At 41.8% G+C, this 27,408-nt stretch overlaps 1 protein-coding gene across 1 annotated transcript in view; it reads right to left on the bottom strand.

The window, feature by feature from the left end:
* Positions 1–27,408, bottom strand: part of LOC126100446 (DNA repair protein RAD50) — a 270,875-nt gene that overhangs the window by 227,832 nt on the left and 15,635 nt on the right. Inside the window, exon 2 of the mRNA XM_049911053.1 lies at positions 15,586–15,732. Coding sequence (XP_049767010.1) covers positions 15,586–15,732 — 147 coding nt within the window. The remainder of the gene's footprint in view (positions 1–15,585; positions 15,733–27,408) is intronic.

Genomic DNA, 27,408 nt, shown 5'->3' with positions numbered 1-27,408 from the left:
ATGAATACAAAAAAATGTGAGACAAAAGTAATGGAATGAAGTCAAATAAAATCACACAATGCTGAAGGAACTGGATCAGGAAATCAGACGTTAAAGTAGTTGATAGGATTTGCTTTTTGGACAGTATAAAATAACTAATTATGGCCAAAGGAGAGAGGATATAAAATGCAGACTGAAGTACAACAACCCTTTGGGATCCTATATCATTTTACCAGTCTCATTCCCATTTTCTTGAGGAGGGCATATGTGTAATATCAGAATGCTTAATATCAGAATGCTGCTTTGATTTTGTCATTTCTGGTCTCTGGATTTGAATACACTGATGATTTTCTTTCGCAGCAAATTAATACTTTGCATTAATTTAAGCTATTGTTCTGACATTGTTTACATCGTGCCTCACCAATATGCAGAATGAAGGAAACATGTTGGACTAAAAGCTGACGGACTATCACAATTTGTACATTATACAAACTTCAGGCAATTGCTATTATAATTGTGGAGTAATTAACAATTAAAGTTCTGATATTTCTAGTCACCAAAAGACAGCTATTTTTATGTTTTCCAACTAAAAACAAATTGTATCCATAATAGAAATATGACATGATAATTTTTCAGTCAGAATTAAGCATACTAATGTTTTAATTGGTGTTAGTTAATGGCATTGTAATTACAACTACACAGAAGTGTAAAGTTTTACTCGTACAAAATTTAATTAATTGGATCTCAGCCTTTCATTCAATAAAACTAATCTTTCTGTTCACATGAAAATGATAGGATGATTATCCATTAAGTATGTAAAATGATATATACAAATTAACGAAATATATTTTAGTAATGACAGAACATGTGATATAAAGTCTTAATAGGAACAGATTGTTTCCTGTCTTTGTATGAAATTATTCACTTTTATTTCATGTTAATTTCTATGTAAATTGGGAAGATGAACATAAAAGTTTTAATTGTTAAACCAAAAAATTTAATATGTAACAATGTCAGTACTTGTTTAAACTCACATAAATAGAGGCGATTTGTACGCCGCCGTACCTCAGTTGCAGTTCAGTTTGATGTCAGTCATGAGACAGTCTTAACTCAATTTCACATGAAGTTTGCCGGCAAACATCTAGCAAGCGAAATAAAACTCATTGTGAACACAAAATCCCTGAGATTATTTCTACCATTGCACGATTCCTGAGTGGCGATGCAGTAACATCAAGATGAAGCTACAGCAGCATTAAGAAGCAGCACCCCGGATTACACAAGATACGTATTATTTATTTGGTGGAGGATATCCGTAACATGACATGGTAACCTGTTTTCTTGTGATAAGCAACAATACACATCCCAAACTTCACCACACAAAATCATTTTTGCCATGCTGTATTACAACTGGCAATAATAAGAAAAGCATTTCTGAAAGAGATAAATTTATTAATATCTTACATTAATATAAGCATCAACAGGTCTCTTCTGAAGGTGTAGCCTCGTGCGCAAGTAAAACATGGACGATAAACAGTTCAGAAAAGAAGATAAAAGAAGTTCTTGAAATGTAATGCTAAAGAAGAATGCTAAAAATAAGATGGCTAGATTGAATAACTAATTGAGGTGATAGTGAAATGAACTGGAGAAAACAGAAATTTATTGCACAATCTAACTGAAAGGCATCAAGGAATCATGAATCTGGACTGATAAGGTTCAAGGGACCAAACTATGAGGTCATCAGTCTCTCTCTCTCCTATATCCGTCAAGCTATGAGGAGTTCCCAGAGAGGAAGGGCAAAGAAGAAAAATCTTGATGAACCTGACTATAACCAGAATGCATAAAACCAAGAGATAGAAGCAAGTAGAAGTTAGATACAGATGAGATGATGAAAGTGGGAGAGTTGCTCTACCCAGAAAGCAGCTGGAGGCCCCTGTAGCACATTATGTGAAGCATTCTCAGCATTCGATCAGTGTTTCCTCATTCTCCATTACTACAAGAAAACTAATAAATCAGACAAGTTGTTGACAATATCTAAGGAAAGAGAAAAACTATAATGGGGCATTAAAACATCATCAAATGCAAAAGAATAAGAAGAATAAAAAGGTGGAAAGGCAAGGACCCAGGCCTCACAACCAAGCAAGGACAGCCGTGGGACCCTGGATTGGAGTAGACGACAGGGCACCCCACCAATCCACCCATGTGGCCAACGAGGCTAGTGTGCCCTATCTCATAGTGAGGAGTAAAAACAAGCTTCATGGGTAACATGGAAAACCAGGCCACGACCATGGAAACAGGATGGCTCCTTCCTATGCCACCCTTTTCACAGGTCACTTGGAGGGGGCTGTCTCTGAATCCATAAGCCTTCAGCCCCTGGTTTAATTTAGATGCAATGATGACATCTTTGCCATATGGACTCAGGGTGAAGCTGACCTGTTAAAATTCCTGGAATCTCTAGATAAATTCTTCCAATTAAATTTCATGTAGTCCTATTCCAAATTCCATGCCCCTTTCCTTGAGGTTGATCTCACCCTCACAGAAGGTCAGCTATACATTTCTGTCCATATTGAACCTACAAACAAACAACAGTACTTACATTTTGACAGTTTCCATCCTTCCCTCATATACAGCCTTGTAATTTGAGGCAAACGTATTTGTTTGGAAGCAGGCCCTTTAAAGCAATACAACACCGTTCTCACCTCAGCCTTCATTCGCCGTAATTATCCCATCACTCTAGTTCACACGCAGATTTCCTGGGCCATCACATTCAATCCTGGTACTGCTGATCCCTCCAAAAAATAGCTTCAGAGCACACCACTTGTCACTCAGTATTTTCCTGGTCTTCAATGTATTAACTAGTTATTTAAACAAACTATTGACTTCCTAAAATCATGCTCTGAAAAGAGGTCTGTTCTGTCCGAGATTTCGATGCCCTCTCAATCTCCGCAATATCCTTGTCAGATCTTATGCTTCTTCTGCACCCATCTCCCTACCCTATGACCTCTACCCCTGCAACCGTCCGCGCTGCAAGACTTGCCCTATGCACCCTTCAACCACCACCTATACCAGCCAAGTAACCAGGTAATCACTGTTCCGCCCTTTAAATCGGCATGGCTACCACCAAATTATCAGTTAGGATGAGTGGACATAGGCAGAGGGTGTATACTGGCAACACACAATATCCTGTTGCAGAGCATGCTCTACAACATGACAGTCATGACCTTGGTGCCTGTTTCGCCATACATGTCATCTGGATTCTTCCCGCAGACACCAAATTCTCAGAATTCCACAAGTAGGAACTAGTGCTACAACATGTCCATGGTTCCACCAGTCACATGGCCTTAATTTACATTAATTCCTTCCATCTCAGCATTTCTTCACAATAACTACTCCACTCTTCAATCTGTTTTAGTTTTCTACATCTTTCATTTTCCAATCTGTCTATTTTTTACTGTCCCTCTCCCACCTCTTTTACAAACAATGCAGTTAGTCACTTAGCTTTTCACCCTTAAAAACTCATGCATGATGTTTTAGCAGTAATTTCTTACATTATATTGTAAAACCAGAGCAACTGCCACGCCATTATCTGCTAGCACCAGAGGCAGCGCATCAGAAAGTTTAAGGTTTCATCATACGGTGGATAAATTCGGGCAGTCCAGAAGGATGTGGGCCACTGCCACACTGACAGTGGCGTGGATCCTCATGCCACATGATATGACTATGGGTCAGCCAAGTGATGCCAATGCGATTCCAACTAAATAGAATTCCCCGCGAGAAGTATGAAGGGAAGACTGCAACATGGTCGTCGTCCCCTTTATTGTGAACAAGTTTTTCGGAGAAACTCAGGCTCACCAATCCAAGTTCCAAGCCTCCAATAATTATTGACGACAGAGTGTTGACCAGAGATCCAGCTCCAGTACCAGTGAACACGACCAACCTGAAGCAATTTCCACGAATTCTGCAGTTAATTCACTACATTTATTCGGCAGGAAGTGTAGCTCACTGCATCTTGCAAGTGACTAGGCAACACCAATTCGTCCACTGACTGTGGAGATGTCAGTGTATATTACTTCTGAAACAGGAAATGCATCAAGGACAGCCAGGAACAGTTAGTAAAAAATCGTGGTGTCAACAGAGGGGTTCTGTGGGAAGCATCAACTTGAACCCAGGAAGTATGGTGTGACAAGAATTTAAAGACAAAAATTGGGAGTAGGCCCCAGAGAACCCCACTCTTGTACAGTAATGAAGATATGATACCATGTGGTGTCATACACCCTATGCAAGCAAAAGAAACCAGTGATAAGATGTTGACGCCTGGTAAAAGCTGATCAGATAGCAGCCTCCAGGCACACCAAATTGTCAGCAGTAGAAAGAGCTTGGCGAAAACCACTCTGGAAAAGAGCCAAAACACCCTGAGACTCAAGGTACCAACACAGTCACCATCTTGTGGCGAAACAAGCGTTGTATCATTTGAGAGACACAGAGGCGAGCGAGTGTGCTGGGACTTACCCCAGTTTACTGCTACTAGCGCCACATCGTCATCATGCGGCTGTGCGTAGCATACAAAATATTGCACCATAATCTAAGGACGAAATTAAAGTAGCTTTTCCAAACTTTGTCAACATATGCTTCAGTATATTAATGTTTAAATTACTAAATCTCAAAGTGATCAGATGAATATGTTTTCCTAAAAACATTGTTTTAAGGGGACAAAACAAATGGTGCTAAATAATAAAGGTAGAAAGCCAAAAATTGTGGAGAATATGCAAATGTATGTCAAAATAAACTCTTACAAGTCTCAACCTGACTGCAGCAATAATTTGGTCAATTTTTATGAAAAATTGAAGGCGCTAAATATCAGACTTAGAAAGATCAAAATTGGTACAAAGTGTTAGTTTTATATAAAAATCTTAACTATGTGACCCCATTAAGCTACCTCTAATAGTTCTCACGTAATTTACTAAAAGCTAAATGTGGAACAGAAACATCGTTATCTGTAATAGATTAAGTACCATTTACAATAATGATAGAAATTTCTGATTACAGCACCTGATTACATCCATTAAATAGTGAAGATCTAACAAGAACTAATTTCAAGACTTCGATGTAAATAACAATCAATACAAGGTCTCTTAAAGATGTAGTTGTCAGTTCTAGAAATTCTAGTCAGCAAAGTTTAAATGCAGTACAGATAAAACCTTTTCTGTGATTAAACCCAACTTAACTCCATTCATATAAAAATTACAAAGATTGTAAACTGATTCATGATCGAATTATTAAATTATACAGTCCAAGAAAATGGCCATTTAGATGCTATTACCCAGGGATAGAGCAGATGATGGCAAATGTTCCGTTTGGCCATCCACTGCAACCACATGTAAATATGGCTGAGAGGCAGTACCACTATATTTCACATCCCGCTATCATATGGTCTGCGTCAGTCAAATACTGGCTTACGCGCTGCCTCGGATGGTGTCACAGCCATGTTTTCGGTACAAATAGAAAGTGAACTCGCGAGTACTGTACACTGTCCTGGATCGTTTAGGTTTCACGGAAGTAACAGTTTATATGCTGCCCATAATGTTAACAAAACTACGTGACAAGTGTGATATTATTTTCCAATTACCTTTGATTGTTAGAAGTCAGGGTGAAAGACCATTTAATGAGAACTTACAGTACAGCTCTTCTCTGAAACGCTCATATTGCTGTTTATGATAGAGAATTCAGTACTATTATTATTATTATTATTATTATTATTATTATTATTATTGTTATTATTATCATCAGGAATATAACTATGTTTGTGTGTGAAACTATTTACTTAATACATGAATCAGTTAGAACTCAAAACTCATATTTATAATCACCGTTCCTGCTCCCACTGACAAGGGAACCTCCCCATGCCCCCCCCCCCCCCCCCCCCTCAGATTTAGTTGTAAGTTGGCACAGTGGATAGGCCTTGAAAAACTGAACACAGATCAATCGAGAAAACAGGAAGAAGCTGTGTGGAACTATGAAAAAATAAGCAAAATATGCAAACTGAGTAGTCCATGTGCAAGATAGGCAACATCAAGGATAATGAAAGCATAGGTGCGCCGTGGTCCCGTGGTTAGTGTGAGCAGCTGCGGAACGAGACGTCCTTGGTTCAAGTCTTCCCTCGAGTGATAAGTTTACTTTCTTTATTTTCATAAAGTTATGATCTGTCCGTTTGTTCATTGACATCTCTGTTCACTGTAATAAGTTTAGTGTCTGTGTTTTGCGACTGCACCGCAAAACCGTGCGATTAGTTGACAAAAGGACGTGCCTCTTCAATGGGCACCGAAAACATTTAATCGCAAGGTCATAGGTCAACCGATTCCTCCACAGGAAAACACGTCTGATATATTCTATACGACACTGGTGACGGCATGTGCGTCACATGACAGGAATATGTTGTCGACCCGCCTAACTTGTACGCTTGGCGAATGGGAAAAAAATTCTTCTACCTTTCCCGATTAAGGTTTTCTTGTGGATGTGATAATCACTCCCAAAAAAGTGATGAAAACATGAGAGTTTGTGACAAACTGAAAATAAAAAATTAAACTTTCCACTCGAGGGAAGACTCAAACCAAGAACATCTCGTTCTGCATCTGTTCACGCTAACCACAGGACCACAGCGCTCCTGAGCTCACCCACTCCTTAATGTTGCCTATCTTGCGCATGGACTACTCAGTTTGTATATTTTGCTTATTTTTTCATAGTTCCACAGAACTTCTTCCTGTTTTCTCGATTGATCTGTGTTCAGTTTTTCAAGGCCTATCCACTGTGCCAACTTATAATTAAATCTGAGGGGGATGCGATTGGGAGGTTCCCTTGTGAGTAAACAGAGAGTACTTTCAATGAGCACAAGAAGAATGTGGACTTGCAGACTGGAAATTATGCTCAGTATGTTCTCCATCGCTTTCTGACACACCGCAAAATGAATTATCAGGCTCTCATAAAAGAGGGCAACACAATATAATTAAATCAATATTCTTATTCCAACCACCGCGCCACATATTGTGCATTGGCCAGGAAATTGAACAGTGAAAGTGACCGGAATAAAACAGCAAACTTGGTTGGCATTAACAGGTTACTGAAGTGAAAGATGGTGAAACCAGTGTGAGGACAGTGCTAAGATTTGCTCACGAGTGTGGAAACTAAACTGTGAATGTTAGCCATAGTAACCTCGATCGTGACAGGAGGAGGGAAGAAGACGACACTACATAGCAGCTACCAACAGCATCGAGATGAGAAGACGATGCTGTATCATCAGGGAGCTGCGTGGAACTGCGAGTTACCTACAAGTTACTGCCCACGCTCACCGGTGTCCAGCCCCCTCTGGAACTACTGCAGTGGGTGATACTCACCGCCATCATCGCCTCCTTACTCGCAATGCGTCGCATCAAATTTGCTGACACACCGTGCCGGCATCGATCGTCGAGGTCCAGCAATTAAGTTAAGTCGAGAATATTTCAAGTATTTGTTAGCTCCTTGCAATAGCCTACTAACAATCGAAAGTATTGACAAGAATAATATGGAAGTTAAGATGGAACCAGTCTCTGACGATGAATCCCCAGAATCAGAAACTGAAATTAATGAGGATGGTTCTGTCAAAGTAATAAATTCAAAATCAAAGTGTGATTTGTCAAAAGTAGAAGTGTAAATAATACCACGGAAAGAATCAGAGTTCTATGGGCCTCAACATGAATAGGATAGCTGTGGAGAAGCGAAGCAGCAAGCAGTTGTTGTGCTTAAGAATCAGAGGTAGTCTCCAAAAAGCAAAGTGTCATTGTGTAAAAGGGAGCACGATTTCACAAGGCCGGCCTGAATAAGAAATGGGTTTACCATTGGAGAGGACTGACTGTCTTCAGTACATGGTTGGTTGTTTGGGGGAAGAGACCAAACAGTGAGGTCATCAGTCTCATCGGATTAGGGAAGGACGGGGAAGGAAGTCGGCCGTGCCCTTTCAGAGGAACCATCCCGGCTTCAGTACATGAAACCCGAGGAACTGTTGTGCAGCTGGGAGTGTCTTTAATCGGGAACTTCAATCCGTTTACGTTTGGTAGATGTGGACTGTGAAGACAATGATGATTGGTTCATTGTGAGAAAATCCCCTATGACTGCCAGCATCTCCAATGGCACGCTCCTGCCCCAACTGCCAACTGCTCCCCCTCCCCCCCCCCCCCCCACCCCCACCACCCACTCTCCTCCCCAGAGGAGGGCTTACCCACTTAGGTGATTGTTTACGTTTCGGGTTTCACCTCCCAGACACCTGACAGAGGGAATCAGCAATTTGGGAGGTAGCAGCTCAAGCAGGCACCCCTCCCTGCGCCATGGCCTGTATCGGGGGGGTACTTGCAAACCCTATCTGTTGACCGAGGGCTAGGAATCACACATTACGCAATCACCTGTTACGCTTTAGACGTGTAGGCCGAACTTTTGGAGCACAATCGAGGAAGAAGAAAAAGAGGAACCTCAAACACTGAAGCAGAGGAAGGATATGAGAAGATGAACGAACAAAAAAGGTACGAAAAACAGTGGTAAGACTGTACTGATGGCAGGTACTGTAAGTACGGAACACAGTCCCAAAAACACCCCAGACATGTTCCCCGAGGGAGAGGGAAAAAAGAACACTAAAAGGGTAGACATGTAGCAAGGAAGGGAAGAGATGCTGCAAAGGCTGGGACCCCATGGTAGCGAAGCACTAACCTGGCAAAGAGTGGCGAGCCCCCTGTGTGTGTGTGTGTGTGTGGGGGGGGGGGGGGGGGGGGGGGGGGGGGGGCTCTATATTTTGTAGACCTGAAGAAATTCTGTTCTGCCTATACCAGCTTCTGTAGGGAGTCTGCCATTCTTTGGCAGATACACAGTTTGGCATACCGTGCAGTCCCTGCTGGCTGAAACTTTATTTCCCTTTCACATTCCATTCTCTCCTTCTGTCCTATCGTAGTAAGGTATATATGTATTCATGTTGTACATATGCTATTAGCTTGTAATGTCTTCCTAGTGAGTAAGGATGATTCCCAAAAATGACTATAACCAAATGAGAACTTACAAGAGAATATGAGAGGTAGTTTGCAGTTGTAAATTCTAAATTTTAAAATAACAATGGGTAAGTACTGAGCATCAAAGACAAAAAATTAATAGCTAAAGTAAGTAAATAGTAACTACAAAATACGGAACACTTTGCATTATGAGAAGTTATTGTAGCTGGAAAATCCTAAAATCAGGACTGATAGACTCTGCATAAATTAAGAATTTTCAGTTGGGAGTAGGGCTGTCAGAAGGTAAGAGAGAGTAGTAAAATGGTGCCACTAGAGGCAAGCCAAAGCGTTTCGATATTAATTAAAGGAGATGTGTGGAAGTGGTGTGAGGATAACAGCAAAAATACATGTAATAATGAGGTCAGTAGGCTTACAGAAATAAAACGAAGAAAGATGAGTCGAAATAAATTGATAAGGGAAAAGAGAGAGAAATAGGAGTAATGAAGTCTGTAGCCTAACATATATGGCAAACAGGTGGAAAATTGTTGAGTAATTCCCTCACATCTAATAAAACAGTTTGAGAAACATGTAATCTCACTTAAGGCAGATGGTCAAATAACAGATAAATAAAGACAACAAAATACAAATAAACAAATGTGTTAAAAAAATGCAGATCGTAAAGTACTGATAAGGTATAATAAAAACAGCTTTCTAATTATGCGTGTAACAAATAACTGTAACTGATGTCGAACAAATGACTTCTTTCGCATGCTAATCCAATGGCAAGATTAGTGATTTAGGCTCAATAATGAAGTAAAATGTTACGATTTTCTGATTTAATGTATAGCAAAACAATTGTTTTCAAAAATTAATAACAATTTTCCAAATAATGAAATTCTTTCTGGTAACTTCTCAATTATTTGAACGGTAGAAGGAAAATAGAATATAGAATGTGTTTTTTCCTCCCTTGGATGTAAGTTGAGAACAGGAGCTTATGTTACGTTATCTGTTTCTCATGGACCTGGAGACCGTCATGAAAGGCAGCCTGCAAGCTGTAGTGGAAGAAGGAAGCGAGATGGACACGATCTACATTGAATCCTCCCATTCCCTTTTTTTATATTGGAAAACACCATACAGTAACTTCCCACCCTCTACCTCTAATGTTTTAGTGAAAGTGGTTCGTATAGACACTAACAGTGGTGCCTACAGTTGTGATTAAATAAGTGAATAGTGAAAAGTGAAAATTTTTGTATGTTTATCTTGAGGTAAAGACTGAAAAACTTGCATAAAAAAGTACTATTGTAATTACTGAAAAGTTTATTTCATCTTTCTATGTAATTTGTGTACATGATTTGTAAAATTCCATTATGGTAGGTTTTTCTATATATATTGAAAAAAGATGCTGTGACTTACCAAACGGGAAAGCACTGGTAGATAGACACAATAAAAAACACACAAACACACACACACAAAGTGTGTGAGTGTATACCTGTCCCTTTCCCCCCCCCCCCCCCCCCCCTAAGGTAAGTCTTTCCGCTCCCGGAATTGGAATGACTCCTTACCCTCTCCCTTAAAACCCACATCCTTTCGTCTTTCCCTCTCCTTCCCTCTTTCCTGATGAAGCAACCGTGGGTTGTGAAAGCTTGAATTTTGTGTGTGTGTGTTTGTGTTTGTTAGTGTCTCTATCAATACACCAACGCTTTCGTTTGGTAAGTTACATCATCTCTTTGTTTTTATATAAATATGAAATTAAAAACTAAAGTAGCTTTTCCAAACTTTGTTAACATATCCTTCAGCATATTAAATTATTAAAACTCAAAGTAATCAGATGAATATGTTTTCCTAAATATGGAGAAAAAAAGTGCAAATAATAAAGCCAAAACTTATTCAGAATGTGCAAATGTATGTTGAAATCAAATCGGAGGTTTTAAGAAAAACTGAAGGTGCTTAATATTAGACTTACAAAGATGAAAATTGGTATGCAGCATCAATTTGATATAAAAACCTTAACTATGTGACCCCATTAAGCTACCTCAAATAATTATCAGGTAATTTACTAAATCTAAATCTGTAGAAAACCCGTCATCATTTGTAACAGATTAAGTATCATTTATATTAATGATAGAAAGTTCTGATTACAACAGTTGATTACATCCACTAAATAGTAAAGATCTAAAAAGTTTTAATACTTTGACATAAATAACAATCAATACAAGGTCTCTAACAGTCCTAGTTCAGAGGTCATGTTCTACTGTTGGTTCCATCTAAAAATTCTAGCCGGCGAAGTTTAAATGCAGTAGAGCTAGAACTTTTTCTGTCATTAAAGCCAACTTAAATCCATTCATATAGTAATTACAAAGACTGTAAATTTATTCATGACCTAGTTATAAAATACTACAAGTATGAGAAAGTGGCCATTTAGATGCTGCTACCTGAGGGTAAAAAGATGACTGCAAATGTTACATTTGGCCGTCCACTATGCCCATATATAAATACGGCCCGAGAGGCAGTACCAATAGACTTCACAACCCATTATGATACAGTCCACATCAGTCAAACGCCGACTTACACGCTGCCTCAGGTGACACCACAGTCCAGCTGCTACTAAACGTGTTTTCGGTAAGAGCAGAAAGTGAAATCACGAGGACTGTACACCGCCCTGGTTTGTTTAAATTTCACTTAAGACACACTTCACACCGAGCTATCACTATGTCGGCATCAATCAAACACTGGCTTGCACCCTGGCTCGGATGACGTCACAGCCATGCTGCTGCTAAATGCATGTTTTTGGTACATGTAGGAAGTGGACTCGCAACAACTGTACACTGCCCTGGATCATTTAGATTTCATGGAAGTAATTGTTTGTGTGCCGCCCTTAAATGTTAATGAAATCTCATGGAAAATGGTGATACTATTTTCCACTTTTGTGGCAAGCAATTACCTTTGATCAGGGTGAAAGACCATTTAACGGAAACTTATCGTTGTCGTCACCTCTGAACTGTTCGTAGTGCTGTTTTGATAGAGACATCATCATTATTATTATATTATTATTATTATTATTATTACTGTCAGGAATATAACTTTGCTTGTGCTTGTGAAACTATTACTTAATATATGAATCAGTTAGAACTCAAAATTCATATTTATAATCACAGTTCCTGACCCCACTGAGTAAACAGAGAATAGAAACATTTCTTTCAGTGAGCACAGGAAAAATGTGGACTTGCAGACTGGAAATTATGGTCCGTACGTTCTATATCAGTTTCTGGCTTACCACAAAAATAATTTTCAGGCTCTCATAAAAGACGGCAATAATTAAATCAATATTCTCATTCCACCTGCTATCGAACAACAATCACACCATACATATGAGGAACTTGCAGAGGGCACTAGTGAGACTAAGTGGGAGATCGCTGTCCATCAGAAAGTGGTGTTTACCTAGTTACAGTACTGGGATGATCATGCTTTCTTGACTGAGATGGGGAACTGACCCACGTTCCAGATACAGCTGAAAATGGCAAGGTCATGACATTGGCTATAAACTGACAAATCGTTGAACATTTGACTGTGGATGCAGTCTATTCCTGGAACTGTACCAGGACAAAAGGCTAGGACACTGAGGAATTCCCACTCACAGAATGGAGTATTATATGGCATCAGGTGATATGTAGCAAAACGTAAGTGAAATCGCTCCGCCCAACTGTGGACCAGTGCCCAGAGACAATGAATATGTTTGTGCAAGTTGTACTTGTGTGAATGTGTATGTGTTTTCTATTTTTGAAAGCAGACTTTCCCAAAAGCTTAATACTCCATATCTTTCTTTTTCGTTGTGCCTATGCCTGTACCATTGTCCCTGCCTCCTCTATGTGATGAGTGGCAATCTATTCCTTCCGTATTGTTGATGTATCTCCCAGGTGCCACAGAATCCATGTACAGCACAAATATCATGAGATACAATATGCAATGTGCAATGGTGACTTACGTATAAAAGAACTGAAAAGATATTTATCCAGCTTGTGGCAGCTGCCATTCGTAATGAAAAATCAGTCACAAAAAGGGATGATCCTTGCCATTCAGGTGAAGAGCATTAGTATTTCCCAAATGACAAAATCTGTGAGCACAATGCAGGTAACTTAACTGAAAGTGAACTGTGAACAGACAGTCAGCACTATTGTGAGTAAAAATCATGGAACTGTAACTTCACATACCACTGATGTCCAAGATAAGAGACAACGAAGGGGTGAGAAGGCAACAAATGTTACAGTGACTCTGGGGCTAGCAGTCTGTGCATACCTCTACAACACAGTGAACCTGCATACAGGGCTCTGAAATAGTTCATGATGTCTGTGCTCACACTTCCATGGTCCACTGACAGCTAAGGCTTGTATCTGCTCAACAACATCAATGGTAAACTGCAGCTGATGGGTGATGAGTAACTACGGTCTGATGACCTATATTTCCTGCTCCATATTATCAATAGATACCACAGTGTCCAAGGAGAAATGTAGCGGAAATGCTGCAACCATTGTTGGAAGAATGTGGGACAATGGTGGTAAGACAATGGCCCAGGGAGGGTTATCATGGCATTCTCCAAGACATTAAGCCATATAGAGGGGGGACTAGAGTCACTTGGTTACTAATCTACGTCTACATGGATACTCTGAACATCACATTTAAGTGCGTGACAGAGGGTTCATCGAACCACCTTCACAAATCTCTATTATTCCAATCTCATATAGTGCGCGGAAAGAACAAACACCTATATCTTTCTGTATGAGCTCTGATTTCCCTTATTTTATCATGGTGATTGTTTCTCCCTACGTAGGTCAGTGTCAATAAAATACTTTCGCATTCGGAGGAGAAAGTTGGTGATTGGAATTTCATGAGAAGATTCCGTCATAACGAAAAACACCTTTGTTTTAATGATGCCCAGCCCAAATCATGTAACATTTAAGTGACACTCTCTCCCCTAGTTTGCGATAATAGAAAATGTGCTGCCCTTCTTTGAACTTTTTTGATGTACTCCGTCAATCCTATCTGGTATAGATCCCACACTGTGCAGCAGTATTCTAGAAAAGGACAGACAAATGTAGTGTAGGCAGTCTCCTTAGTAGATCTTTTACATTTCTTTAGTGTCCTGCCAATAGAACGCAGTCTTTCATTAGCCTTCCCCACAACATTTTCTGTGTGTTCCTTCCAATTAAAGTTGTTTGTAACTGTAATTCCTAGGTATTTAGTTGAATTTATGGCCTTTAGATTTGGCTGATTTATCGTGTAACTGAAGTTTGACGAATTTATTTTAGCACTCATGTGGATGACCTCACACTTTTTATTACTTAGGGTCAACTACCAATTTTCGCACCATTCAGATATCTTTTCTAAATCGTTTAGCAATCTGTTTTGATCTTCTGATGACTTTATTAGTCGATAAATGACAGCGTCATCTGCAAACAAACTAAGATGGTGCTAATGCACCCTTGGACATTGTGTTCATCCAAACACATTCTTCACTGGTAATAAAAGTTTAAACAAGTAACTTCAAAGAACAATCCCTTATCCAAAAATTATCCAATCCACCCTCAATGACTATCTATGAGGCGGCCTCAATTCTCACGTTCACTGATGTGTATCCTCCACTATGCATCTTCTGACATCTATGTGGAACACTGCAAAACATGGCTCTAGATATACTCTAAGACCTAGCAGCATCTAACTGAATCACTTCAGTTTCATCGAGCTGCTGTGTGTGCAGCAACCCTGTTACAATAGGCAGCTGTTACAACAGGCAGTTACAATGATGTGAATGGACAATGTACATAGCAACATACATATGCCTCAGTTTGTAAGGTAATTCATACTCTGATAACATGGAACATTTAAATATTGTATTAATCTTCAAATATGCTTTGTTGGAAGCACCAGATTCCTTTGGTCTTGTTTACGAGTACAACACCAATCAATGACACTGAACTTATCCTCTTGGATGGATGTCACTTATTGCGGCTAGCAAGAGTTGGTGCTTGCTCTCCGCTCCCAACACCTCCTGGTGCACCCCCTTCTCCTACTTTGGTTGGTTATAGTAATTCTTTCTACATTTCTTGTTTTTCTTCTTTTATTTCTTACATACTGACTGCTCTGTTTGGCACTTGAAGTAACCACAGAGTTCCAAACTTCAGTATTCAGTTCCCTTTTATCCAAATGCAAATGCACTACCATCATTATTTTTATGCTTTGTCTAAAGTTATCTCATAACTACAGCATCATTTACATTCTGTGGTAACATGTTCTGTAATTGTTCAATCACAGGTCCCAATGTTCGCTCCCTGGATGACAAATAAACTGACATTTAATGTGCCTTTCACCTCTAATAGGGCTTCGTGAATATGAAAAATGGCAGTGCGAATGTTGATTCAGATTTGACAACGAACTTTAAGTCCTTCTAATATAGAAGATGGAGACAGTGCTCGGATAGGTAAAGGTGAAGACCCTATAATAGGAATGTGCATGTTAAGGCATATTCTGCGAACAGTGGCCCCACAGCTTCATGAATATTACTTTTAATTACAGAGAGAGTAAAACAAAATTCAAAATGCAATATTTTACTTACTTCACCACTAGACTTCTTCCTATGAATTACTGGATCCAGTGTTTTAAATTGCAATGTTTTTGCCTTCTGTGTTGTTTGTAACGTACGTGTGATGACAACTTCTTCGCCTTTGCGATCAGCCATCAACAATTTTATTTGGCCCCTTATCTAAACAATAAAACCAACAAGATCAATGACATTTAACTTTAAAACATGCAACATCTATTACTTAGGTACTTAACAATGAAAAATGAGTCAGTTTACCAGCAGTGTTATATGGATGAAACAGTGATAAAGTAACTTCATGCATAATTCACAAAGATCCAAACAGACTGTTCCGTCCTTACCTTCAAGTGCCACACCTCCCAGTACTGCCAATACCAACTAATGGTACTCCTAGATTTCTGAACGAGAGAGAGAGAGAGAGAGAGAGAGAGAGAGAGAGAGAGAGAGAGAGAGAGGGTGGGGCAGGGAGGGGGGGGGGGGATTCCAACGGAGTGCTACTGTTTATGACATAAATAAATTAATATGGTGGATAATATCAAAATCTCCCTGAAACGGCTCATAAATGATACTACTATATACGGTGCAGCAGAAAGAAATCCCTGATTTGAGAGGCAGTGTGCAGTGACAGAGTATTGTGGTGGGAGGGGGGGGGAGGGGGGGGGGGGCACAGCCCTGAATAGCTGCATATGTGCCATTTTCAGTGTATGACATGACTTGGTTAGGTGAACTTCGCACTTTTGTCATGGAGCAGTTTATTCAAAATAATGGATCACCAATAACTACTGAATGTGCCTTCTGCATTCATTTTTCACTTTGTCAGCAGGACCCTGTTCCTGATAAGAAACCATTTATTCACTGGTTTCGAATTTTCAAGAGACAGGATCTGCATTAAAATGAAAACCCCAAAGTAGGCGACAGTCTACAACAGGCCCATAAAATGTTGCTGCAAGAAAAGGCGCATTAGCCTTCTGATCATCTGATTGACATGTGAGAAGAATCTTGCAATGAGATTTGAAAATTTATCCCTACAAGACATGTTGGTTCAGGAACTGAAAGGATGAGATTATAAAGTCCGTACAACACTGTGTGAAGACATGCTTCAAAATGTTCACCGAGAAGATGTGTTTTTTTAAGACGAGGCACATTTTCATCCATCAGTCACAGTAAACAAACAAAATTAAAGGTACTGCTCCGAAAACAACTCCCTAGGAACTCCGCCAATGACCACTCCATAGTCCCTAGTAACAATGTGGTGTGCTGTTTTTAGTTTTGATGTGATTGGTCCATATATATATGACATCATACCCAGCAGCACTCATTAATGCATCAAAAGAAGAGGTGAGATATGAAAGGGTGGGGTGTACGATGTGATACTTGAACACTCTGTGACACAACTCAAGGAGATACAACTATATAGGCTTCAGTTAACATAAAGTCTTTGGATATTGTACTAAGTGACATTGTGAATACTTGACAAGAAGAAGGGACCGGTTGGTAGGACATGTTCTGACGCATCAAGCGATCACAAATTTAGCATTGGATGGCAGCGTGGAGGGTAAAAATCGTAGAGGGAGACCAAGAGATGAATACACTAAGCACATTCAGACGGATGTAGGTTGCAGTAAGTACTGGGAGATGAAGAAGCTTGCACAGGATAGAGTAGCATGGAGAGCTGCATCAAACCAGTCTCAGGACTGAAGACAACAACAACAACAACAACAACAACAACATTGTGAATAACTATCATCAGAGTGCTCCCCCACGAACCATGGACCTTGCCGTTGGTGGGGAGGCTTGCGTGCCTCAGCGATACAGATGGCCGTACCGTAGGTGCAACCACAATGGAGGGGTATCTGTTGAGAGACCAGACAAGTGCGTGGTTCCTGAAGAGGGGCAGCAGCCTTTTCAGTAGTTGCAGGGGCAACAGTCCAGATGATTGACTGATCTGGCCTTGTAACACTAACCAAAACGGCCTTGCTGTACTGGTACTGTGAATGGCTGAAAGCAAGGGGAAATTAAAGCTGTCATTTTTCCCAAGGGCATGCAGCTTTACTGTATGGTCAAATGATGATGGTGTCCTCTTGGGTAAAATATTCCGGAGGTAAAATAGTCCCCCATTCGGATCTCCGGGCGAGGACTACTCCAGAGGATGTCGCTATCAGGAGAAAGGAAACTGGCGTTCTACGGATCGGTGCGTGGAATGTCAGATCCCTTAATCAGGCAGGTAGGTTAGAAAATTTAAAAAGGGAAATAGATAGATTAAAATTAGATATAGTGGGAAATAGTGAAGTTCGGTGGCAGGAGGAACAAGACTTTTGGTCAGGTGAATACAGGGTTATAAATACAAAATCAAATAGGGGTAATGCAGGAGTAGGTTTAAAAATGAATAAAAAAAATAGGATTGCGGGTAAGCTACTACAAACAGCATAGTGAACGCATTATTGTGGCCAAGATAGAGACGAAGCCCATGCCTACTACAGTAGTACAAGTTTATATACCAACTAGCTCTGCAGATGACGAAGAAATTGAAGAAATGTACGATGAAATAAATGGGGTTAAGGAATGAAAGAGGAAGCCGCCTGGTAAAATTTTGCACAGAGCACAACTTAATCATAGCTAACACTTGGTTCAAGAATCATAAAAGAAGGTTGTATACATGCCTGGAGATACAGACAGGTTTATATAATGGTAAGACAGAGATTTAGGAACCAGGTTTAAAATTGTAAGACAGTTACAGGGGCAGATGTGGACTCTGAACACAATCTATTGGTTATGAACGGTAGATTAAAACTGAAGAAACTGCAAAAAGGTGGGAATTTAAGGAGATGGGACCTGGATAAACTGAAAGAACCAGAGGTTGTACAGAGTTTCAGGTAGAGCATAAGGGAACAATTGACAGGAATGGGGGAATGAAATACAGTAGAAGAAGAATGGGTAGCTTTGAGGGATGAAGTAGTGAAGGCAGCAGAGGATCAAGTAGGTAAAAAGACGAGGGCTAGTAGAAATCCTTGGGTAACATAAGAAATACTGAATTTAATTGATGAAGGGAGAAAATATAAAAATGCAGTAAATGAAGCAGGCAAAAAGGAATACAAACGTCTCAAAAATGAGATCGACAGGAAGTGCAAAATGACTAAGCAGGGATGGCTAGAGGACAAATGTAAGGATGTAGAGGCTTATCTCACTAGGGGTAAGATAGATACTGCCTACAGGCAAGTTAAAGAGACCTTTGGAGAAAAAAGAACCACTTGCATGAATATCAAGAGCTCAGACGGAAACCCAGTTCTAAGCAAAGAAGGGAAAGCAGAAAGGTGGAAGGAGTATATAGAGGGTCTATACAAGGACGGTGTACTTGAGGACAATATTATGGAAATGGAAGAGGATGTAGATGAAGATGAAATGGGAGACATGATAATGCGTGAAGAGTTTGACATAGCACTGAAATATCTGTGAGTCGAAACAAGGCCTCAGGAGTAAACAACATTCCATTAGAACTACTGACAGCCTTGGGAGAGCCAGTCCTGACAAAACTCTACCATCTGGGGAGCAAGATGTATAAGACAGGCGAAATACCCTCAGACTTCAAGAAGAATATAATAATTCCAATCCCAAAGAAAGCAGGTGTTGACAGATGTTAAAATTAAACTATCAGTTTAATAAGTCATGGCTGCAAAATACTAACGCGAATTCTTTACAGACGAATGGAAAAACTGGTAGAAGACGACCTCGGGGAAGATCAGTTTGGATTCCATAGAAATACTGGAACACGTGAGGCAATACGAACCCCCCCCCCCCCTTTTTTTTCTTATGGTTTTAGGGCACAAAACTTTTACGGTCATTAGCGCCCGGTATGTGACTTAGGAAAAGGTAAAAAAACTGGAAACCAGCAGCAATGGAACGAAACTCAAAAAATTGGAGAAACTAAAAACATAATTGATCGCTAGTGGCAGGAATGGAACATTTTATGATAGAAGATGTCCTGTAGTGGAGCGAGTGGGGTGCTGCTATTTTCTATTACTTCTTACAGTGGTAGCCATCAACAAATGGGGTGCAGATTCTTATTTTCCTCCTGCTGGATGTGGGCCGTGAGGTGGCAGTTACTTGCTGGTAACATCCATGTTTCATGTTGTTAGTGTGGCCTGTTGGGCATCGATTATAGGCAGCCAGGATGGTGCAGGCCCGAGTCCATCTTCTCTATTTACATTGTTAGAGTGTTTTAATATCTCAATGGTCTTCCTGATCAATTTTACCCACTGACATCGTGACAGCTTTAACATGAAACTGTTATTTACAAATATATCAATGGACAAAACTGTTCACATTCTGCAAGAGCATGTCCCGCCAGACATATGTGATCCGGATGATTTATGTTTGTCATCAACATAATTCAAACAGCAAGGAAAATACTATGAGCAGATGGGTGATATAGCAATGAATCCCCCCCCCCAATCCCAGTTAGCAGCTGACATGTTCATGGAGGCCTCTGAAACAATGGCACTTTGTTCAGCTCCTTTATGCTCCTGCAGCTGATTCAGATGCATGATCCCATGGTAAGACGCAGCTACACAAGTTTCATGAATATTTGCACAAAATTCACAAGGACATTCCGTTTGTGTTCACAGAAGAGAAAAATGATGTAATTCCATTCCTAGACATGGAAGTATATAGGATATCAGATGGCACACTAGTGGTTACAGTATATCAAAAGCCAACACAGCAGTTAGCAGTGCACTTATCTTACGTGACAAATGTCACTGACTGGGTTAGTGAACACATACACAGGGTTGGTGTCCAGCCTTTCTTCTACAGCACCTGCAAGTTCCATAATGCACTACGTTGCACCAGTGACATGATAGATGCTCTGCACACTACAGGATCATACAAGGTAGACTGTGACTGTGAAGAAGTTTACATTAACAAAAGTGGCAGGCCTGAAGCAATGTACATAACATAGAATGAGCGGTACATTTGACTTGAGCAGGCCAACAAAACTGCAATGGCTAAACACAAGAAGGTTGGAGCAAAAAAAACAAAATTCAACGAAACATGTGTTCTTGCCAAGCAGCCTGTGATGCTGAAATGCAAGATCAGAGAAGCCACTGAGAGATTAAAACACCCCAGCAACAAGAACTGATGAACTCAGGCTTGCACCATCCTGGTTGCCAGCCATCAGAGCCCAACAGGCAACACTAATAACACAAAATGTGTGTGTTACTGGCAAGAAACTGCTGCTGCTTGGCCTACATCCAGCATCCCATTTGTTTATAACTATTAATCATAGCACACATCGTAAGAAGTAATAAAAAACAGTAGACCCCCTTCCTTCACCACAGGACACCTATATTATAACAAAGATATTTTTTTTTTAATTATGGCTATGTCGTGCTCCACTGAGCAGGCTACAGAAAGTGTAAGTGAATGTGTAAAACAAGAAATACAGCAAGGAAGTGAATATCGAAAAAAACCAGTGAGACAGATTTACATAAATGTTCATACATACAATGTGGGCCTACAGCACAGATAACCTGACCCACCATAAGATCAACAGACATCAGAAGCATGAAGATATGTTACAGCCTCACAATCGATGATGATGTACTTTATGGTTATCAGGACCTCAAATGGATTACTGTATGATAAAATCAGAAACTTAATATACTATATCCCATCAGAGTCTTACAAAATAGGTTTTTCTGTCAGTATAACATATATTGATGTCCAATCTAATTTCACTACATAGTGAGTGAATTGGCATATCTGAAGAGCGTGCTACCGTCAAGTGGAAGTTATGCCCAGGGAACAGGCATAGAAGTCTGCTGCAGTGTGCTGCCACCTGGTGGCATTGACATAAACTTGCAGTTGAGTGGTAAGGACAGCATACTCAACTTCAGAGAGTACTCATTCTATTAAGAAGCCTCTTCTTAAATGCTTAGCATTTCCCCAAACGGGGTTGTCAAACATTAAAATCCTTTGAAAGAAAGATTAGTGGTGATAATTGTTGCATTAAATTGAATATCTGAAGAAATTATCTCCCTGTCCAGGGTTGGTAATCATTCACAGTATTATAAACATAGTTGCAAACTCAATATGCAAAGGGAGACAGCTATCTACAGTACATAATGAGACAGTCGAGGATGGAAACATTTTTTGATGACCTCTGAGAATCAGCACAGTTTTAGCAAATATCTCTTTTAAGAACTACACAGCTGCCTGATAAAATAACAACTGGCACAATTAAGCAAAGGATGAGGGGACTAAATGTGAACAGACAAGTAAATTATGTCCTGGTGTCTTCACTTTCTGCTGGCTGAGGAATTATATCAGCAATCAACACTGACACCACCTTCACCAAAGATTCCTATTTTTACTTTATTTTTCTTTCCGTACCATAAGGCTTTATGTGATTCAAGTTCTGAAACTGAAAAGGAATAGGCAACTCTATTACCTGTGCTCCACCAGTCTACAGAATTGTGGTGGGGGTTTGCCCAGAGAACTATCTTCCACCAAGGGACTCCAGTTGAATGCAGTGGTTCTCTGGCCAAAATTGAGGGGTTATGGTCATCAATACTGAAGAAGAAAAGTTTGGATAGGTTTCCACTCATCATACAAAGAGGAAAGATGTCAGTTGGTTGGTTTGGTTGGTCTAAAGAAGGGCTGAAGGGACCAAACTGCTAGGTCATCGGTACCTTGTTCCCGAAAATAATTACACAAGGGAAAGAAGAAAAAAAGGAGACATACAGCACAATAACAGGAGAATGGAAGTATCAGAAGAATGACAGAAGGACAACCAACACTACTATGGACAAAACAGGAAAAGAAAACCACAGAGAGAAGCAAGAAACAGGTAGAAAGGATAAAAACAAGAGAGCAGATGATCATGGCTGGCCAACCACGAGAATAAAAAGGAAAAGCCAGCCACTCTGCAACACATTAAAACATTCAGCCTAAAAGCATCAGCGTGGAGAACACAACGGGACAAAGGACATGCGCAAAAACTTACATAGAATGATAAAACCCACCGTCACATATAAAATGTAAAACTAAATTAGCCAATGAGGCATTGTCAGCTAAAATTAATGGCAACGAGTCCAGTAATTGAAGAGTCCATCACATGGCAGCCAAAGAAGGACAGCTCACCAAAATATGGGTAACTGTTAGCCGGGCGCCGCACCGACACTGAGTTGGGTCATCACGGCACAGGAGGTATGTGTCACCCAAGTGTGGCCAATGCAGAGCCGACAGAGAACCACATAGACCCTGCGAGAGGCCTGCATGGAGGTCTTCCAACACTCATAGCCTCCTTAATGGCACGCAGTTTGTTGTGCGTACTGAGGTTATGCCATTCCGTCTCCCAAAGCCGCAAAACCTAGTGGCATAGTACTGAACGCAAGTCAGTTGCAGAGAAGTTGATCTCCATAAGTGGTTTCTGCGTAACCTGTTTGGCCAGCCTGTCGGCAAGTTCATTGCCTGGGATTCTGATGTGACTTGGGGTCCAGACAAACACCACTGAACAACTGGACCACTTCAGGGCATAGATGGACTCCTGGATGATCGCTACCAAGGGTAGCACTAGTCGATAGCTCGCAAGCAGCTAAAGGAGTCAGTAAACAGGAGAAACAACTGCCCAGGGCATGAACGGATGTGCTCAAGAGCACGAGATATAGCCACCAGCTCGGTAGTGAAAACACTGCAGCCATCGGGCAAGGAATGCTGTTCAATATGTCCTCCATGGACATACGTGTAGGCCGACGTGATCATCAGCCATCAAGCCATTGGTGTAAACCACATCAGGGTGTCGGTACGTGTCAAGAAATGAGAGAAAGTGGCAGCGGAGAGCCACAAGGTTAACTGAGTCTTTACGACCATATGAAAGGCCCTGGCGAAGCTGCGGTCTAGCTGTACACCATGGAGGTGTATGTGAATGGACCTCAAGTATAGATAGTAAAGGCAAGGACTCCACTTCGGAAAGAAGGGATCGGACACGAACTGCAATTGGAAGTCCTGCCCTGGGTCGCCAATATGGGGAGATGAACTGTCGTGGGTGGGAAAAGGAGACTGTAATTCAAATGCGCAGGAAAACTATGAACGTGTGCAATGTAACTCGCCAACAGTTGTGCATGCCTAACCTGCAATGGAGGGACTCATGCCTCCACCAGGATGCTGGTCACCAGACTCGTCCTAAAAGCTCCTATTGTTAAGCAAACGCCACAGTGGCGCAGTGGGTCGAGTAAACGCAAAGCACAATGCTGAAGGTGCCGCCAAACTGTAAACCAGACTACCATAGTCAAGGTGGGATTGAACAATGGCTCTGTAGAGCTGCAGCAGTGTAGAGCGATCTGCACCCCAATTGGTGTCGCTCAGGCAGCAGAGGGCATTGAGGTGCTGCCAGTACTTCTGCTTAAGTTGACAAAGATGAGGAAGCCAAGTCAATCGGGCATCAAAAACCAGTCCTAAGAATCGATATGTCTCCACTACAGTGAGTGTATCATCATTAAGGTAAAGTTCCGGTTCCAGATACACGGTACAATGCCGACAGAAGTGCATAACACAGACTTTGCAGCCATAAACTGGAAACCGTGGGCTAGAGCCCATGACTGCGTCTTGTGGATGGCTCCCTGTTGGCGCCACTCAGCAACACCAGTACTGGTGGAGCAGTACGAAATGCAGAAGTCGTCTCAGAAAAGGTGGGACTGAAGGCCCTACAGCTGCTGCTAGACCATTAATGGCCACTAAAAATAAACATACACTCAATACAGAGCCCTGTGGGACCCTATTCTCCTGGATATGGGGGGAACTATGGGAGGCACCAACTTGGACATGGAAAGTACGAAGTGACAGGAAATTCTGGATAAAAATCGGGAACGGGCCTCGGAGACCCCACTCGTATAATGTGGCAAGGATATGATGTCGCCAGGTGGCATCATACGGTTTTCATAAATTAAAAAAGACGACAACCAGATGTTGCCATCTGGAAAAGGCAGTTTGGATGGCAGACTCGAGGGACACAAGATTATCAGTGGTAGAGCAACTCCAGCGGAAGCCGCCCTGACATGGAGCCAGCAGGCCACATGACTCCAAGACCCAACCCAACTGCCAACAAACCATACGTTCCAGCACCTTACAGAGAATGTCGGTGAGGCTGATGGGTCGATAGCCATCCACATCGAGCGGGTTTCTACCAGATCTGAACACCGAAATGATGGTGCTCTCCCGTCATTGTGATGGAAAGACGCCATCGCACCAGATCTGGTTGAAGATAACGAGATGTCGCTTGTAGTCAGTTGAGAGATGTTTAATCATCTGACTGTGGATCCGATCTAGCCCAGGAGCAGTGTCGGGGCAATGTGCAAAGGCACTGAAAAGCTTCCACTCCGTAAATGCAGCATTATAGGCATTATGTGACATGTAGTGAACGAGAGAACTTTCCCTTCCAGCCGTTGTTTGAGAGTGTGAAAGCCTGGGGGTAATTCTCCGACGCAGACGCATGAGCACAGTGCTCAGCAAAGTGCTCGGCAGTCGCAATTGCGTCGGTAGATAACACGCCATTTACATTAACACCGGGAACACCTGTTGGCGTCTGGTACCCAAAAACATGTTTGATCTTTGCCTAGACTTCAGGAGGTGATGTATGGCATCCAATGGTCGAGACATATCTCTCCCAACACTCCTGCTTCTATCATTGGCAAACGCGTACACAGAGCCGTTTAAAGGTGCTCCAGGGAAGGGTGCCGCTTATGCCACTGTAGAGCTTGTCAACGTTCCTTAATTGCTTCAGCAACTTCTGGCAAACACCAAGGGATTGACTTTCACCGGGGCCACCCTAAAGAGCAAGAGATTGCGTTTTCTGCCACAGAAAGCATTGTTGTAGTCACCTGCTCAACCATCACTCTCTGTTATTGTGTGGGGGAGATTCAACTGCGACAGCAGAGATGACAGTTTCCCAGTCTGCCTTGTTTAAAGCCCATCTGGGCAGGCATCCGTGTGCCTGACACCAGGGCAGTGACAGGACGATGGGGAAGTGATCACCACCACACAGGTCGTCATGTGCTCTCCAGTGGATAGATGGGAGAAGTCCTGGGCTGCAAATTGATAAAGCAATGGCCGAGTAACTACCATGAGCTACACTGAAATGTGTGGCGTCACCAGTACTTAAGATGCAAAGGCCGAACTGAGACAGTAAAGTTTCGACATCTCTGTCTCAGCCAATAAGCATGGTGCCATCCCACAAGGGGTTATGGGCGTTAAAATCTCCCAAAAGTAGGAAAGGTTTAGGGAATTGATCAATCAGTGCAGCTAATACATTCAGGGGTATTGCAAGATCTGGAGAAAGATACACATTGCAGACAGTTAATTCCTGTGTCGTCCTTATTCTGACAGCCACAGCTTCAAGAGGGTTTTGAAGGGGTCTGTTCACTACAGACCGAGTTTAGGACATAAACATAAACTCCACCTGACACTCGATTATAGTCGCTACGATTCCTGTAATATCACTTGTAACCGCGGAGGGCAGGGGTCCGCATTGCAGGGAACCAGGTTACCTGGAGAGCAATGCAGATAGCAGGTGTAAAGCTTAACAGTTGCCGTAGCTCAGCCAAGTGGAGGAAAAAACCGCCGCAGTTCCACTGGAGGATGACATCGTGAGACTGGGAAGGCATGGAACATTCAATGAGTCAGTTTACACTTCAGAGTCACCTGCTGCCACTGACTTTTTGCCTGAGCAGTCTATATCCATTGTGCTTGAGGGTCCGGCAAGATCTAGGTCCTCAGCAGACGCCAAAATCTCCACATCACCCGCTGACGCAGAGTTTGTAGGTAGTGGTGGTGTGGGTGCCACCGCAATTCCCTCGGTCTTGGGGATATTCTATTTGGATTTCTCTTGCTGCTCCTTGGGTTTACCTGCCTGGGAGCACTGATTCAGTCTCTGGGACTGAGGATGAGTGCGAAACCGTAAGACCAGCTGCTTTTGGGCTCTTCAGCAACTGGCAGGTGTCTTCTTTCCCACTAGTAGAAACCTGGGAAGGGAGTGACCCCAGAGACCCCTTCCTAGCAAGAGGAACCGAAGAAGATTTACACTTCTCTGGCGCAGAAGTGGGGACTGATATCCCCAATAGTTGGGGGTGGGGGTGTTACTCCCGAAGTAGCTGGTGCAGGAGCAACAGGGAGGGAAGTGGCCCCCCCACCATCAAGCAGGCAGGTGTAGTCTTCTGGCTCTGAGAGGTGACTGGGGTTGGCATATCTGATGTGGCTATAACTGTTGTAGCAGCAGTGTAAGATGATGTCATACGTATGGGATATAGGCATTCAAATTTCCTCTTAGCCTCAGTGAAGGGTCTTGTACTCCATGATTTTCCTTTCTTTCTGGAGAATCTCGCAGTCAGGCAAGCAAGGCGAATGGTGCTCTCCGCAATTGACACAGATGGGAGGCGGGGCACATGGAGTATTGGGATGTGATGGGCATCCGCAATCTCGACATGTGATGCTGGAAGTACAGCGGGAAGACATATGGCCGAACTTCCAGCATTTAAAGCACCGCATTGGGGAAGGGATATAGGGCTTTTACATCACAGCAGTAGACCATCACTTTGACATTATCGGGTTATGTATGATCCTTGAAGGCCAAGATGAAGGCACCACTGGCAACCTGATTATCCCTCAGACCCCGGTGGACATGCCGAACGAAATGTATGCCTCGCTGCTATAAATTGGTGTGCAGCTCATCATCAGACTGCAAAAGAAAGTCCCTGTGAAATATGATACCCTGGGCCCTATTTAAGTTCTTATGGGGCGTGATGGTTACAGAAACATCCCCCAGCTTGTCACAAGTGAGTAATGCCCATG

Source organism: Schistocerca cancellata, chromosome 9, assembly GCF_023864275.1.
Source record: "Schistocerca cancellata isolate TAMUIC-IGC-003103 chromosome 9, iqSchCanc2.1, whole genome shotgun sequence".
NCBI classification, from domain to species: domain Eukaryota; kingdom Metazoa; phylum Arthropoda; class Insecta; order Orthoptera; family Acrididae; genus Schistocerca; species Schistocerca cancellata.
This window is presented reverse-complemented; position numbering and strand designations above follow the sequence as displayed.